Here is a 17,137-nt window from a genome sequence, read left to right on the forward strand (position 1 = left end):
GTAAAAATTGGGTCAATTGAGGCAACTTTAGACCACTTTAGGCCTGCCAGGAGCAGTGTGCGAAAATTGTATTATTTACTGAGTAAAGAGGTTTGTTCACAAGTGAAGAAAACTATAGGCTCTCATAGCAAAAAATATGCACAATACGGCAAATTGATGGTGCCATTAATTGGCAACTTTTCAGTTATCCTGTAACGGGTAGCGTTTGGCTATAGTGAGAACTTCTATCCAAACTATAGCTATATTTGGGCAATAGATATACCCTTTGAACGTTCAAAGGTATTCCATACGTCTATATTAAAACTAAGCAAACACAAATTTCTTATTGACTGACACACTAAATCATGAAAGTAATGTGGTCTATAACATCGTGTGGTAGTGTGTAAGTCAATAATAAACTGGTTTTTGTTTATTTTTAGTATAGATGTACGGTACACCTTTGAACGTTCATAGGGTATATCTATTGCCCAAATATTAGCACGACCAAAGTCTATATCCACAGACGTACATTGCGTGGCAAACGAGTTTATGAATACGAAACGTACCATAGAACGAAGGAACCAACAGCGGGTTTATATGTGCTTAATTTCTCGAACATCTGGGAAAATTACATTAGTAATTTGCCACTTTCTGAGACTATATGTCTATTCACTCATATAATAGACTATATATCCAGTCATACGTTGAGGAAAAACGGCATCAGCTGATCAGAAGATTATAAAGAAGGTTGGTGTTTTTAGAGATCACGAGGAAAAGAACATCATCGTTCTATATATTATCTATATAGAGCTGCTGAGGTAGATTGCCCCAGTATCAAAGTCATATTGCTCAAAATCATGTTAGGCATTTGATGTCATGTAGTTATGATAGGGGAGAGGTTTTAAATTATGGAAATCATGGAGGGCCATTTAGATTGGACATTTTATACAGTTGTCATCCTTTAAATGACATTCAAGTATTATGCGAAGAATGATGGATTAGTTTTGATCTTGTTGCTCACATTAGTTGCATTAATTGGATTACTCATGTAACATCGAACATGCAGAGGACAATACAGTTACGCAACGAGGATAGCACAATGAGTTGGTTTATTTCTGATGCTATGTATATGTATGTCTGTATAATTCGACACTACTAGTTAAGATAGTTATGTTTTATTGTATATAGTTACTTGTTACTCTGAAAACTCAGTGTATATAGCAAAATGAAAACGTATGCATTGCTTTTATTCAATAATCTACTGATTGATTTGTTGTCATTCATTTTTTCATTCCTTGCCGCGAAGGCGAAAGGAATGATCTTTGCGATGATGATGATGATGATGGTGAGTATGTGTGTAGCAACTTGCAAATACGAAAACACAAAAACTGTATGGTGGGTGAACTTTAATTAGGTACGTGGATGCACCTCTCCAGTAGAAGAATCCTATTGTTTTCTTGTGGAAGTCAAGAACATTTGGGGTCAATGGGGTGAAAGTCTTAAAACCATTGAAACACAATAAATAACCTTCAAAAACACTCGGATGAACTGCATTCTTTGCATGTGGGTGTAACTATAAGCAATAGTACAGTCTTATTTGAGATTTTCAGATTATGATTTCTTCAATCTTGGCACCAATACAGTTTACGTGTATTGCTTGTCATCTACTATTTGATAGCAACAAAGCAATATTCAATATTCTCCAAAACACATCTACTAGTAGAGATATTAACTAACAGGCTTCAATGAAGGTATATTTGTGTCATCCGTATCAGTAGAAATGGTAATTCAAGTTGTGATTATGTACGATTGTGTACATAGTGAATAACTTGAGCCAAAGCACGGATCCATGTGGAACGCCAAACTCTAGGGGTACTGGTTCCGAAAGCTCGATATTACTGCAAACTGTTTGAAATCGGTTGGACAGATATTGACTCAAACTACTTCAATGCAACATCCTGAAGTCCACACTGTTCGTGAAGGACGTTGATATGCTATAGTGTCGCTCAAGTCGTGCATTAACAACCTTCTCCAAAAGTTTGGAGCTCGGAAGGACGAGTTAAACACTGGCCAGAAATGTTTTAGGACTTCTGTGTTCGGACCATTTTGAACGGGTTATGCATGTTTGTTCGTATTTCCACTCATATTTTATAGAGTACAGGGATAAATAATAATTCGTTAAACCCTTCCTTTCTTTTCCTAAACTCTTTCACAGATTGTGACGTAACTGAGTACAGTTTTTTCAAGTGAGAGTTAACGATCATTATCAACATGGCAACCTGGAACCCTTTCATAGAAGACCTGACAGAAAACTTCTTCATGTGCTCTGTTTGTTTGGATCAATTTAATGAGCCGAAACTGTTACCATGTCTTCATCGATACTGTAACGATTGCTTGAGGAAAGTTGTTCAAGCCAGCCATGATGGGACAATTGAATGTCCACTTTGTAAACAGCGATGTTGTATACCAAAGGATGGATTGGACGGCTTTAAGACTGATTTTCATATGAAGAGTGTGCTCGAGTTCATAGAATTGCGTAAATCATTCGAAAAGAAAGATTTCAAGCAGTGTGTGAGCTGTTCAAAGGATGTGGTATGTTCCGCTTACTGTTTTAAATGTAGAGATTTTCTATGCGACGAATGTTACAAGGTTCATATCAGTAATAAAATGTTTACTGATCACCAACCAAGCACTTTGAAATTGGAAAATATGGCAGCTAAGAACCTAACAATGGAGGAAATAGCTGCAATGACGGAAGATCCCAGGTGCCATTTTCATATCAAAGAACCAGCCAAATTGTGCTGTGGTACATGCCAAAATGAACCGGTTTGCTTAGTTTGCACTCACGGTAAGCACAAAGGTCACGACCTCATAGATGTGAATGACCTAGCCCAGAAAGAAAGGACATTACTTAATCGGAACCTCGCTGAACTAAGCAAGCACAAGACTAAACTATACGCGTTACCCGAGAAGGTTCAAATGACGCTAGTAAAATTGAATGAAAATGTTACAAAGAAGACAAAGTTGTTGACAATTCAATACGAGGAACAGGCAAAGAAAATAAAGGAAAAACTTGCCGAATGTTACGATGAACGTGAAAAAGGAGCTGCTGACATAGAAAATAGAAGAGGATGTGAAAAACGTGAAATGACAGTTAAACATGAAGAGGAAATGAACCGATTGATCACGAAACATCAAGAAAATATGAAAAGCACCGATGTCAAATATGACCAGGAATTGGAAGAATTTAAGGACAATTGTAAGGAAACGGAGGGTGAATTCTTTAAAAAACTCGGGGAGTTAGATAGTAATTTCAAGACCTTGACAACAGCTAAAGATCTTCTTACAAGTCAAAACAAAAACGAATGTGAAGAAATACTAAATAAATGTAAGCAACTTATTAAACGGTTCGAAAACTTATCAGCAACGTCTTCTTCCATTCTTGCATGTAATGACGATTGGACAGACGCACAGTGTGTCCCCGACATAAGATCTTGCAGCCAGTGAACCTATGCTCGAAGAAATGAAACAAGAATATCCAGAGTTAGAATCTTTATCTGATTTTGTCATCAGTGATATAACAAAAGTTATATATGATAAAGTTGTCATTACAGAAAGTGCACAGTATGTTGTTGATGTTGCGGGAATCAAAGCTAAAGGTTATTTGATCAGCGGTATGACAAGTAGTAGTGATGGTAATATCGTTATGACTGGTGTTGTATCAGGAGAGGTATCACACATCACTGTCACTAACATGAAAGGAGAAATATTAAATCAGAATGTTTTAAATAGAAATAAGAGATTTGAGATTCAGGCATTTCGTTACTGTTGTAATTTGCCGGGGTTCAATGTCATTACAGTTTGCATACCAGATGAAATCAGTATTTATAATATTGCTGACTCTTCTTATCAAAAGAAGAACATCAGTGATATGGTCACGACGTGGCCAGAGGGTAGGTTTGTGTTTTCTGTAACCACGAATCTCGCCAAGAATGAAATCATTGTTGGTACTAACAGAAGAGAAGTGTATGTCTTTGATTATCAGCTGAGTTACAGTCACACCATATTACTACCTGAGGTAATCAAGGGATCATATGATATCACTGTCCACGACGGTAATCTTTTGATCTGCGACTATGTGGGTAGGACCTCATATGCAGTTACCATGGTGACATCAGTGAGTAAGGTGCTGTATAAGTTCACCAAACCAAATCTAACCGGAGCTGACTTAAAACCTGTCAGTGTGTGCATAGGTATCGGAGGGTTCGTCTACATCTTATGGGCTGGTAGTTATCCATTGAACACTGTGCTAACACAATACAGTCGAGATGGTCGGCAATTACTATCATCAATGTCAGTTGATGACGACGCACGGTGCATTACCACATCCGTAGTAGATGGTGAGGAGAAGCTCATGATAGCTACCTTAACGACGGGGAAGATGTATATATACGGACTAGTACCTGCATAGCGCTTTATAGAAATTACATATTGAAACAAAGTGGTTTCGCGAGTTACGACATGGGCGCAGATCAGTCTTGGATAATGGTGGGGATGCGTGTCTGTTCTCTGATACTATCTAAGCGGAGCGCGACCATGGGTTCGCGCGTATAGAGTAGAAATTTTTGGGGGGCAAATATACCTCCCGGATCGCTGGAAATAACACTTCCCAGGCCCAAATGATGCTCCCAATCCTCTTTAAATATTAGATCTCATGGCTTAGAAATTTAGTTTGGGGAAAAACATTGGCGTCTGCAGAAAAAAAAATCAGGGGACAAATAATCCAAGTAGACTGTTGTATATGCGATGGGGTTGGGTCCTCTCACAGAAAACAATTATAGACTACCGCAAATGCGATTTCCATCCAATATTTAACAACTGTGGATAAGTATAATAAAATGAGAACTTCTGTATGTCATTTGCACAATGCTTGATTAAACTGCGCCAAAGTTCCATACAGGTGAATTTAAAATGCAGCGTTTGGTCTAGAAAAATTGGTAGGGACACGGTATATAATGTCCCCACCACTGAAAAAGTTGGTGGGGACGCGTCCCGCTGTCCCCACCAGGATCTGCGCCCATGAGTTGGGATACACAGATTCGGTTGTTATCGTTGTATTTTGTTTGGCTGGAGTTTTACACACATAGGAAAATATTACAATCCTAATTTCTAAGAGTTATTGTTATCTGCATTTATAATTGGCAAATAACTAGTTCCTAAGGAGTTTATCTCCATATCTTAATATATCCATTACAAAGACTGTCTTCCTATATATAGGGATTAAGTTACGTTAATATATCAGTATGTTCATTCGTTTTAAATAAATACTTTTACTACAGCCTAACACATTTTCTAGACATTTTCTTTGCCATTGTCGAGTGGAGATCGTTGTAAGGCTGTTGTCAGGTCAAATAATAAATATAAATATAACACGCGAATCGTAAGTAGACTATAATGCTACTGATTTGTTTGATATCCAAAAAGCAAGTTTATCTGACGGATTGTTACGAGTAAGAAATTTTGAAGTAAACTTGCAAACTCCCCGAAATATCTGGGTGCCAGTGGCGAATGCAAGTCAATGATCGGGGGAATATGCTTCAGTTGGGAGGGGGATGGATGTGTTCAATCACGGGGAAATTTTTCAGTCGGTGGATTTTAAAAAATATGTTACATTCAGCCGGAAAAGAATTAGACCTTGTGAATTAGTTCTTGTGGAATAAACACGACTGCTTCAGATTAAGAAGCTAGATATGTCTTTCATTACTGCAGATAATTAAAATATATTTACTCAATGAATCAGGCATTGTTCCCTATATGAATTATTTGAAGCTTTTGTCTAGCCACAAGTGACGTCAGCTCTCCCGGATTTGGCTTTATAGCAGTTGCTGGAAATAAGAACCCTTATATAATTCCTGGTAATTATATGCAAAATAGTCTTATCCATACTGACTCGCCGGTTCGTGCCGTATCCATTAGGACTGAGCCACGTACGACCAACAGACTCCAACCCCTCAGAATCGTAATCAGAATGCATAAAAGCATATATAGCTTATTGAATTTCAGCCTTGATAGTTTAAAAACAAATGTCAATCGATCTCGGTCGGCAAGCTCCGAAAACTAAAAAAATGTTTCGAAATTTTTGATAGATCTTGCGACCCACGGCAATTTTTTAGTTTGAGGACCTTCGGTCTGTGTTAATCATTACGCCTGGGATGAACTATGTTATTAGGTTGATGTTATTTGCTTCAAGCACAAGCAGCCAGATGTGTAGTGAATCAATATACTCATACTCGATTCTGCACTGTAGTATGCATATATATATATATATATATATATATATATATATATATATATATATATATATATATACTTCACATCATTTCACATACAACATCTAAGTAAACATACATTTATTTATTTATACATACGCACTTTTCACACTTTCACAAACACACACAGATAGGTTGTAAGGACCTCCCACTGATGAACAGGCACGATACCTTTCGAAAATTGAGAACCGAGTCTTCCTGTGGCCGCTCATGCAGTTACTATATGCTTCATCTGATGTGTTGTCCCTCTGTTAATTTTGTTCAATTTGGTAATTGTCTTGATTTGATGTTTATTCCATCTCCCACAACTCAAATCTTCAATGCAGCTAACTTATTTACATCTAACTTAATTGAGTGTTCTTAATAGGTGAACGTGGTTTCACGTGGGTTATAACATCTGCTAATGTTTGTGAAAGCTGAATGGTTGCCTATATATGCATATATCTCTTGGTGGCGGTGATGGCCGAAATTAATGTAGGTAAGTACATGCCACGGTGGATACAACAACTATTTGAAATGGTTGTCAAATAGTCAGGGTCTCGTGATTATCTCAAAAATTCTGTTTCTGCTTTAGAGATCTTAAGATGTGTGCGATTCTTATTCCTAAACCTGGTGTTGATTGAATCTTCTGATTCTTTAACTGGACTGGAATCCATCATTCATTGTACGTGTCAGTAAATTCCATATTTAATTCACTGTATATAGGCTACATAAGTACTCTTTATCTCCAGTTCTATTGTAAGGGTAATATTGTTTTTTGCTAAACCTTAGGTCATTTCCCCCTATAAATGCTTCCTCAAGAACACTTTTTTATCAAGACATTCAATATGCGTCTAGGTTTGTTTACTTTTTTCATAAGGTGACTTTTTTTTTCTTGGGGTGTGTCTGTGTATGGAAAGTCTATGTTACAGTTATAGGCTACTTAAGTTTGGGCTATCTAAGTTAATCTAGGGATTTTTGGTTCTAGTAAGGGTATCTTCAATCATTATATGTATTTATCACCATTAAGCCAATAGGAATGAGTTGGTAAGTATGATCACGTACAAAACCAATGCTCGCACGATGCATAGAAAAACGAATCGAAAGCATTACTAAGGATTAATAGATTAAGAACAACATCCAACCTCAAAATTTCTACCAAACGACCCTTATTTTGGCTCAATCTCTACCACGACACACGGTCACCAATCACCATCACATAGTTACGGCCACCATGATAGCCTCACCGCCTCCATGTTCAAACACGCATATAGCTCCTCCCTGTAGTTCTATTAACGTTGATTGAGTATAAACATCACAGAGTATAAACTGGCTTAATTGAACACTCTATATACGAGCTTGAGATAAAGTCATGCAAGGTTTGAATCAAAATCATTTTGTAAAAATAATTGGTCTTAAAAAAACTTGATCGGTATTCTCATGAAATCAGTTGGGTAGGATTATACTCCTCCTCCCTCCCGCCCTGGCCCTACCTCTCCGTCATCTCACTCATTCATTCGGGTAGGAAAGCCAAGCCAGTTTAATTACACACAAAGCACATATAAACACAGTTTAGGGAAGTATATGTTACCAATGGGATGGGTTTGTTTTTGTGGATTGGATGTTGGAGAGCATGAATGGAAGTACACGTGGTGCAAAACAAATGGGTAAATTGAGACAGTTTGGCCACATTAGGCCTCCGGGAGCAGCGTACGAATTTGTTTTACTACTGAGTAAAGAGGTTTGTTTACAAGTGACGAAAACAAGTTCTTTAGGCTATCTACACTGTCATTATTCTGAAAATTGATGGTTTCATGAATGCACACAACTTTTAATTTTTCGGTAAAATTTGCAAAGAAGACAGTTTAATCAACACAAATATTTAAATTTGTATAGGGCAGTTCTATTCTGTATGGAAACATTATATCTTCTGCTGTATTGTCATGAGGTGATATTATACCTCTTTAAGTTCCTATAAAACTCCTCCAAGATCTTTAACCAATTTGCACTTTTATCCTTCACGTTTACCCCGTGTTAAATTCCCATGATTCCCGAATAAAGAACAACATTAGAAATTGATCGGTCCATTTTCAGACGTCTAATTTAGGAGCCCCAAAATGATAGGCTCAGGAAAGGTGCCAAAAAGCAGCAGGAGCCTCATCTTTTTGATATGTTATCAATCAGGATCTAGTTGTTGTGGCTTACATGTTAAAGAGTATGAATGGAAATATACCTGGTGTAAAAATTGGGTCAATTGAGGCAACTTTAGACCACTTTAGGCCTCCCAGGAGCAGTGTGCGAAAATTGTATTCTATGCTGAGTATAATGAGGTTTGTTCACAAGTGAAGAAAACTACAGGCTCTCATAGCAAAAAATATGCACAATACGGCAAATTGATGGTGCCATTAATTGGCAACTTGTCAGTTATCCTGTAATGGGTAGCATTTGGCTAGTGAGAACTTCTATCCAAACTATAGCTATATTTGGGCAATAGATATACCCTTTGAACGTTCAAAGGTATTCCATACGTCTATATTAAAAATAAGCAAACACAAGTTTCTTATTGACTAACGCACTAAATCATGAAAGTAATGTGGTCTATAACTTCATGTTTTAGTGTCTAAGTCTATAAAAAAAACTTGTTTTTGTTATTTTAAATATAGATATATTGTACACATTTGAACCATCATAGGGTGTATATATATTGCCCAAATATTAGCACAACCAAAGTCTATATCCACAAACGTACATTGCGTGACAAACTAGTTTATGAATACGAAACGTACCATAGAACGAAGGAACCAACAGCGGGTTTACATGTGTTTAATTTCTCGAGCATCTGGGAAACTTACATTAGTAATTTGCCACTTTCTGACACTATATATCTATTCACTCATTTAATAGACTATATATCCAGTTATACGTCGAGGAAAAACGGCATCAGCTGATCAGAAGATTATAAAGAAGGTTGGTGTTTTTAGAGATCACGATGACGTAAATATTGAATAACTTGAGCCAAAGCATGGATGCATGTGGAACGCCAAACTCTAGGGGTACTGGTTCCGAAAGCTCGATATTACTGCAAACTGTTTGAAATCGGTTGGACAGATATTGACTCAAACTACTTCAACGCAACATCCTGAAGTCCAAACTGTTCGTGAAGGACGTTGGTATGCTAGTGTCGCTCAAGTCGTGCATTAACAACTTTCTCCAAAAGGTTGGAGATGACGGACTGGTTAAACACTGGCCAGGAATGTTTTAGCACCTCTGTGTTCAGACCATTTTGAACGGGTTATGCATGTATGTTCGTATTTCCACTCATATTTTATGGAATACAGGGATGAATAATAATGTGTTAAACCCTTTCCTTTTCTTTTCCTGAACTCTTTCACAGATTGTGACGTAACTGAGTACCGTACAGTTTTATCAAGTGAGAGTTACCAACCTTCATCAACATGGCTACCTGGAATCCTTTCATAGAAGACCTAACAGAAAACTTCTTCAAGTGTTCTGTTTGTTTGGATCAATTTAATGAGCCGAAACTGTTACCATGTCTTCATCGATACTGTAACGATTGCTTGAGAACGGTTATTCAAGCCAGTCTTGATGGGACAATTGAATGTCCACTTTGTAAACAGCGATGTTGTATACCTGAGGATGGATTGGACGGCTTTAAGACTGATTTTCATATGAAGAGTGTGCTCGAGTTCATAGAATTGCGTAAATCATTCGAAAAGAAAGATTTGAAGCAGTGTGTGAGCTGTTCAAATGATGTGGTATGTTCCGCTTACTGCTTTAAATGTAGAGATTTTCTATGCGACGAATGTTACAAGGTTCATATCAGTAATAGAATGTTTACTGATCACCAACCAAGCACTCTGAAATTGGAAAATATGGCAGCTAAGAACCTAACAATGGAGGAAATAGCTGCAATGACGGAAGATCCCAGGTGCCATTTTCATATAAAAGAACCAGCCAAATTGTGCTGTGGTACATGCCAAAATGAACCGGTTTGTTTAGTTTGCACTCACGGTAAGCACAAAGGTCACGATCTCATAGATGTGAATGACCTAGCCCAGAAAGAAAGGACATTACTGAATCGGAACCTCGCTGAACTAAGCAAGCACAAGACTAAACTATACGCGTTACCCGAGAAGGTTCAAATGGCGTTAGTAAAATTGAATGAAAATGTTGCAAAAAAGACAAAGTTGTTGACAATTCAATACGAGGAACAGGCAAAGAAAATAAAGGATAAACTTGCCGAATGTAACGTTGAACGTGAAAAAGGAGCTGCTGACATAGAAAATAGAAGAAGATGTGAAAAACGTGAAATAATTGTTAAACATGAAGAGGAAAAACGGCATCAGCTGATCAGAAGATTATAAAGAAGGTTGGTGTTTTTAGAGATCACGATGACGTAAATATTGAATAACTTGAGCCAAAGCATGGATGCATGTGGAACGCCAAACTCTAGGGGTACTGGTTCCGAAAGCTCGATATTACTGCAAACTGTTTGAAATCGGTTGGACAGATATTGACTCAAACTACTTCAACGCAACATCCTGAAGTCCAAACTGTTCGTGAAGGACGTTGGTATGCTAGTGTCGCTCAAGTCGTGCATTAACAACCTTCTCCAAAAGGTTGGAGATGACGGACTGGTTAAACACTGGCCAGGAATGTTTTAGCACCTCTGTGTTCAGACCATTTTGAACGGGTTATGCATGTATGTTCGTATTTCCACTCATATTTTATGGAATACAGGGATGAATAATAATGTGTTAAACCCTTTCCTTTTCTTTTCCTGAACTCTTTCACAGATTGTGACGTAACTGAGTACCGTACAGTTTTATCAAGTGAGAGTTACCAACCTTCATCAACATGGCTACCTGGAATCCTTTCATAGAAGACCTAACAGAAAACTTCTTCAAGTGTTCTGTTTGTTTGGATCAATTTAATGAGCCGAAACTGTTACCATGTCTTCATCGATACTGTAACGATTGCTTGAGAACGGTTATTCAAGCCAGTCTTGATGGGACAATTGAATGTCCACTTTGTAAACAGCGATGTTGTATACCTGAGGATGGATTGGACGGCTTTAAGACTGATTTTCATATGAAGAGTGTGCTCGAGTTCATAGAATTGCGTAAATCATTCGAAAAGAAAGATTTGAAGCAGTGTGTGAGCTGTTCAAATGATGTGGTATGTTCCGCTTACTGCTTTAAATGTAGAGATTTTCTATGCGACGAATGTTACAAGGTTCATATCAGTAATAGAATGTTTACTGATCACCAACCAAGCACTCTGAAATTGGAAAATATGGCAGCTAAGAACCTAACAATGGAGGAAATAGCTGCAATGACGGAAGATCCCAGGTGCCATTTTCATATAAAAGAACCAGCCAAATTGTGCTGTGGTACATGCCAAAATGAACCGGTTTGTTTAGTTTGCACTCACGGTAAGCACAAAGGTCACGATCTCATAGATGTGAATGACCTAGCCCAGAAAGAAAGGACATTACTGAATCGGAACCTCGCTGAACTAAGCAAGCACAAGACTAAACTATACGCGTTACCCGAGAAGGTTCAAATGGCGTTAGTAAAATTGAATGAAAATGTTGCAAAAAAGACAAAGTTGTTGACAATTCAATACGAGGAACAGGCAAAGAAAATAAAGGATAAACTTGCCGAATGTAACGTTGAACGTGAAAAAGGAGCTGCTGACATAGAAAATAGAAGAAGATGTGAAAAACGTGAAATAATTGTTAAACATGAAGAGGAAATGAACCGATTGATCATGAAACATCAAGAAAATATGAAAAGCACCGATGTAAAATATGACCAGGAATTGGAAGAATTTAAGGACAATTGTAAGGAAACGGAGGGTGAATTCTTTAAAAAACTCGGAGAGTTAGATAGTAATTTCAAGACCTTGACAACAGCTAAAGATCTTCTTACAAGTCAAAACAAAAACGAATGTGAAGAAATACTAAATAAATGTAAGCAACTTATTAAACGGTTCGAAAACTTATCAGCAACGTCTTCTTCCATTCTTGCATGTAATGACGATTGGACAGACGCACAGTGTGTCCCCGACATAAGAGCAGCCAGTGAACCTATGCTCGAAGAAATGAAACAAGAATATCCAGAGTTAGAATCTTTATCTGATTTTGTCATCAGTGATATAACAAAAGTTATATATGATAAAGTTATCATTACAGAAAGTGTAGAGTTTGTTGTTGATGTTCCGGGAATCAAAGCGAAAGGTTATAGGATCAACGGTATGGCAAGTAGTAGCAATGGTAATATCGTTATGACTGGTAGGGTATCAACGGAGAAATCACACATCACTGTCACTAACATGAAAGGAGAAATATCAAATCAGAATGTTTTAAATAGAAATAATAGATTTCGGGTTATGGCATTTCGTTACTGTTGTAATTTGCCGGGATTCAATGTCATTACAGTTTGCACACCGGATGAAATCGGTATATATAATATTTCTGACTCTTCTTACCAAAAGAAGAACATCAGTGATATGGTTAAGACGTGGCCAGAGGGTAGGTATGTGTGGTCTGTTACCACGAATCCTGCCAAGAATCAAATCATTGTTGGTACTAACAGCAGAGAAGTGTATGTATTTGATTATCAGCTGAATTACAGTCACACCATAGTACTACCTGATGAAATCAAAGCTTCATGTGATATCACTGTCCATGACGGTTATCTCCTGATCTGTGACAATTGGGGTAGGACCTCATATGCAGTTACCATGGTGACATCAGGGAGTAAGGTGGTGTATAAATTCACCAAACCAAATCTAAGTGGAGCTGACCTTAAACCTGTTAGTGTGTGCATAGGCTTGAGAGGGTTCATCTACATCTTATGGCATGATGATAGGCAGAACGCTGTGCTGAGACAATACAGTCGAGATGGCAGGCACTTACTAACAACAATGCCAGTTGATGACGACGCATGGTGCATTACCACATCCGTAGTAGATGGTGAGGAGAAGCTCGTGATAGCCACCTTATTGTCTGGGAAGATGTACATATACGGACTAGTACCTGCATAGCGCTTTATAGAAATTACATATTGAAACAAAGTGGTCTCGCGATTTACGACATAGGCGCAGATCAGTCTTGGATAATGGTGGGGTCGTGTGTCCGTTCTCTGATACTATCTAAGCGGAGCGCGACCATGGGTTCGCGCGTATAGGGTAGAAATTTTTGGGGGGCAAATATACCTCCCAGATCGCTGGAAATAACACTTCCCAGACCCAAATGATGCTCCCAAACCTCTTTAAATATTAGATCTCATGGCTTAGAAATTTAGTTTGGGGAAAAACATTGGCGTCTGCAGAAAAAAAAAATCAGGGGACAAATAATCCAAGTAGACTGTTGAATATGCGATGGGGTTGGGTCCTCTCACAGAAAACAATTATAGACTACCGCAAATGCGATTTCCATCCAATATTTAACAACTGTGGATAAGTATAATAAAATGAGAAATGCTGTATGTCATTTGCACAATGCTTGATTAAACTGCGCCAAAGTTCCATACAGGTGAATTTAAAATGCAGCGTTTGGTCTAGAAAAATTGGTAGGGACACGGTATATAATGTCCCCACCACTGAAAAAGTTGGTGGGGACGCGTCCCGCTGTCCCCACCAGGATCTGCGCCCATGAGTTGGGATACACAGATTCGGTTGTTATCGTTGTATTTTGTTTGGCTGGAGTTTTACACACATAGGAAAATATTACAATCCTAATTTCCAAGAGTTATTGTTAACTGCATATATAATTGGCAAATAACTAGTTCCTAAGGAGTTTATCTCCGTAAATTAATATATCCATTACAAAGACTGGCTTCCTATATAGGGATTAAGTTACGTTAATATCAGTATGTTCATTCGTTACGAATAAATACTTTTACTACAGCCTAACACATTTTCTAGACATTTTCTTTGCCATTGTCGAGTGGAGATTGTTGTAAGGCTGTTGTCAGGTCAAATAATAAATATATCACGCGAATCGTAAGTAGACTATAATGCTACTGATTTGTTTGATATTCAAAAAACAAGTTTATCTGACGGATTGTTACGAGTTAGAAATTTTGAAGTAAACTTGCAAACTTCCCGAAATATCTGGGTGCCAGTGGCGAATGCATTTCAATCGAGGGAATATGATTCAGTGGGGGAGGGGGATAGATGTGTTCAATCACGGGGAAATTTTTCAGTCGGTGGATTTAAAAAAATATATTACATTCAGCCGGAAAAGAATTAGACCTTGTGAATTTGTTCTTGTGGAATCAACATGACTGCTTCAGCTTAAGAAGCTAGATATGTCTTTCATTACTGCAGATAATTAAAATATATTTACTCAATGAATCAGGTATTGTTCGTGATATCAATCATTTGAAGCTCAGTTTGTCTAGCCACTGCAAGTGACGTCAGCTCTCCCGGAGTTGGCTTCATAGCAGTTGCTGGAAATAAGAACCCTCACAAAATTCCTGGTAATTATATGCAAAATAGTCTTATCCAGACTGACTCGCAGGAAGTTCAGCAAACTTTTTAGGTCGACGACTCGTGCCGTGTCCATTAGGACTGAGCCACGTACGACCAACAGACTCCAACCCCTCAGAATCGATACTCAGAATGCATAAAAGCATATATAGCTTATTGAAGTTCAGCCTTGATATTTTAAAACCAAATGTCAATCGATCTCCGTCGGCAAGCTCCGAAAAATGTAGAAAAATGTTTCGAAATTTTAGATAGATCTTGCGACCCACGGCAATTTTTTAGTTTGAGGACCTTCGGTTTGTGTTAATCATTACGCCTGGGATGAACTATGTTATTAGGTTGATGTTACTTGCTTCAAGCACAAAGCAGCCAGATGTGTAGTGAATCAATATACTCATACTCGATTCTGTACTGTAGTATATATATATATATATATATATATATATATATATATATATATATATATATATATATATATATATATATATATATATATATATATATAATTAAACATAATCAAACATTTATTTCAGAGTATTTACTGGTTTAATTGAACACTCTATATACGAGCCAGAGATAAAGTCATGCAAGGTTTGAATCAAAATCATTTTGTAAAAAATTGGTCTTGAAAACACTTGTTGGTATTCACATGAAATAAGTTGGGTAGGATTATACCCCCCCCCCCTCCTGGCCCCTCCCCTCCGTCATCTTTCACATTCCTTCGGGTAGGAAAGCCAAGCCAGTTTAGTTACACACAAAGCACATATAAACACAATTTAGGGAAATTTATGTTATCAATGAGATGGGTCTGTTGTTGTGGATTGGATGTTGGAAGTGCAAAACAAATGGGTAAATTGAGACAGTTTGGCCACTTTAGTCCTACGATTTGTTTTACTACTGAGTAAAGAGGTTTGTTTACAAGTGACGAAAAACAAGTACTTTAGGCTCTCATAGCAAAAAACTCTACACAGTCATTATTCGGAAAATTGATGGTTCCATGAATGCACACAATTTTTGAGTTTTCGGTAAAATTTGCAAAGATGACAGTTTAATCAACACAAATATTTAAATTTGTTCAGGGCAGTTCTATTCTGTATGGAAACATTATATCTTCTGCTGTATTGTCATGAGGTGATATTAAACCTCTTTAAATTCCTATAAAACTCCTCCAAGGTGTTTAACCCTTTGCACTTTTATCCTTCACGTTTACCCCGTGTTAAATTCCCATGATTCCCGAATAAAGAAATGCATTTGAAATTGATCGGTCCATTTTCAGACGTCTAGTTTAGGAGCACCAAAATGATAGGCTCAGGAAAGGTGCCAAAAAGCAGCAGGAGCCTCATCTTTTTGATATGTTATCAATCGGGATCTAGTTGTTGTGGCTTACATGTTAAAGAGTATGAATGGAAATATATCTGGTGTAAAAATTGGGTCAATTGAGGCAACTTTAGACCACTTTAGGCCTCCCAGGAGCAGTGTGCGAAAATTGTATTCTATGCTGAGTATAATGAGGTTTGTTCACAAGTGAAGAAAACTACAGGCTCTCATAGCAAAAAAAATATGCACTGTCATGGTACGGCAAATTGATGGTGCCATTAATTGGCAACTTGTCAGTTATCCTGTAATGGGTAGCGTTTGGCTAGTGAGAACTTCTATCCAAACTATGGCCATATTTGGGCAATAGATATACCCTATGAACGTTCAAAGGTATACCATATGTCTATATTAAAAATAAGCAAACACAAGTTTATTTTTTTGTTGACTTACACACTAAATCATGAAAGTAATGTGGTCTACAATTTCATCTTTTAGTGTGTAAGTCCTTTGGCGGCGGAACCGGGGGGGGGGGGGGGCTTGGGGGGCTCAGCCCCCCAATGAAAAAGTTGAGGGGGGAAATGCATGATAAGCCCACCCCCCCCCCCCACCCCCAATATTTACCAAGGCTTTTTCAATGCATACATGTCGATCTGTCCGATGCACACGTATACTATATAGGTGTAATAATTTTAGTAAATGCTGGGGGACCCTCGGCCCGTCCCCTGGTTATAGACCACATTGTCACCCCAACCGCGTCTTCACGCCCCGTGAAAAGTGGAGGCAGTAAGTGTGAGTACCGGTAAGCACAACACAACTTCGTCTTAGGCCAATGACTTGCCTCATTTCAGCCAGTTCTCCAACATCCCCTGAAGGATATAACCTTCTAATGGTAACACATTTCCCATGGATATATCCTTCAGTAATACTTTACACTCAAAAACGTCTTTGCGAGTACACTACGAGTAATAGCTACTCTCTTAAAACACCATCGAATATACAAATTACAATGTTTTTAC

General features: G+C 37.9%; 1 protein-coding gene across 2 annotated transcripts; it reads left to right on the top strand.

The window, feature by feature from the left end:
- The first annotated feature begins 502 nt into the window (after positions 1-502).
- Positions 503-4,456, top strand: LOC139979287 (E3 ubiquitin-protein ligase TRIM56-like). Of its 2 annotated transcripts, none has more exons than XM_071990029.1 (2): positions 503-726; positions 2,195-4,456. In XM_071990029.1, the coding sequence occupies exon 2, from the start codon at positions 2,251-2,253 to the stop codon at positions 3,484-3,486; it is 1,236 nt and encodes a 411-aa protein (XP_071846130.1). In that variant the 5' UTR covers positions 503-726; positions 2,195-2,250; the 3' UTR covers positions 3,487-4,456. The 2 variants fall into 2 exon arrangements, with proteins under 2 accessions (XP_071846130.1, XP_071846131.1); XM_071990030.1 differs by lacking the exon at positions 503-726 and adding an exon at positions 777-797.
- The last annotated feature ends 12,681 nt before the right edge of the window (positions 4,457-17,137 follow it).

Source organism: Apostichopus japonicus, chromosome 2 (assembly GCF_037975245.1).
Source record: "Apostichopus japonicus isolate 1M-3 chromosome 2, ASM3797524v1, whole genome shotgun sequence".
Taxonomy (NCBI): Eukaryota; Metazoa; Echinodermata; class Holothuroidea; order Aspidochirotida; family Stichopodidae; genus Apostichopus; species Apostichopus japonicus.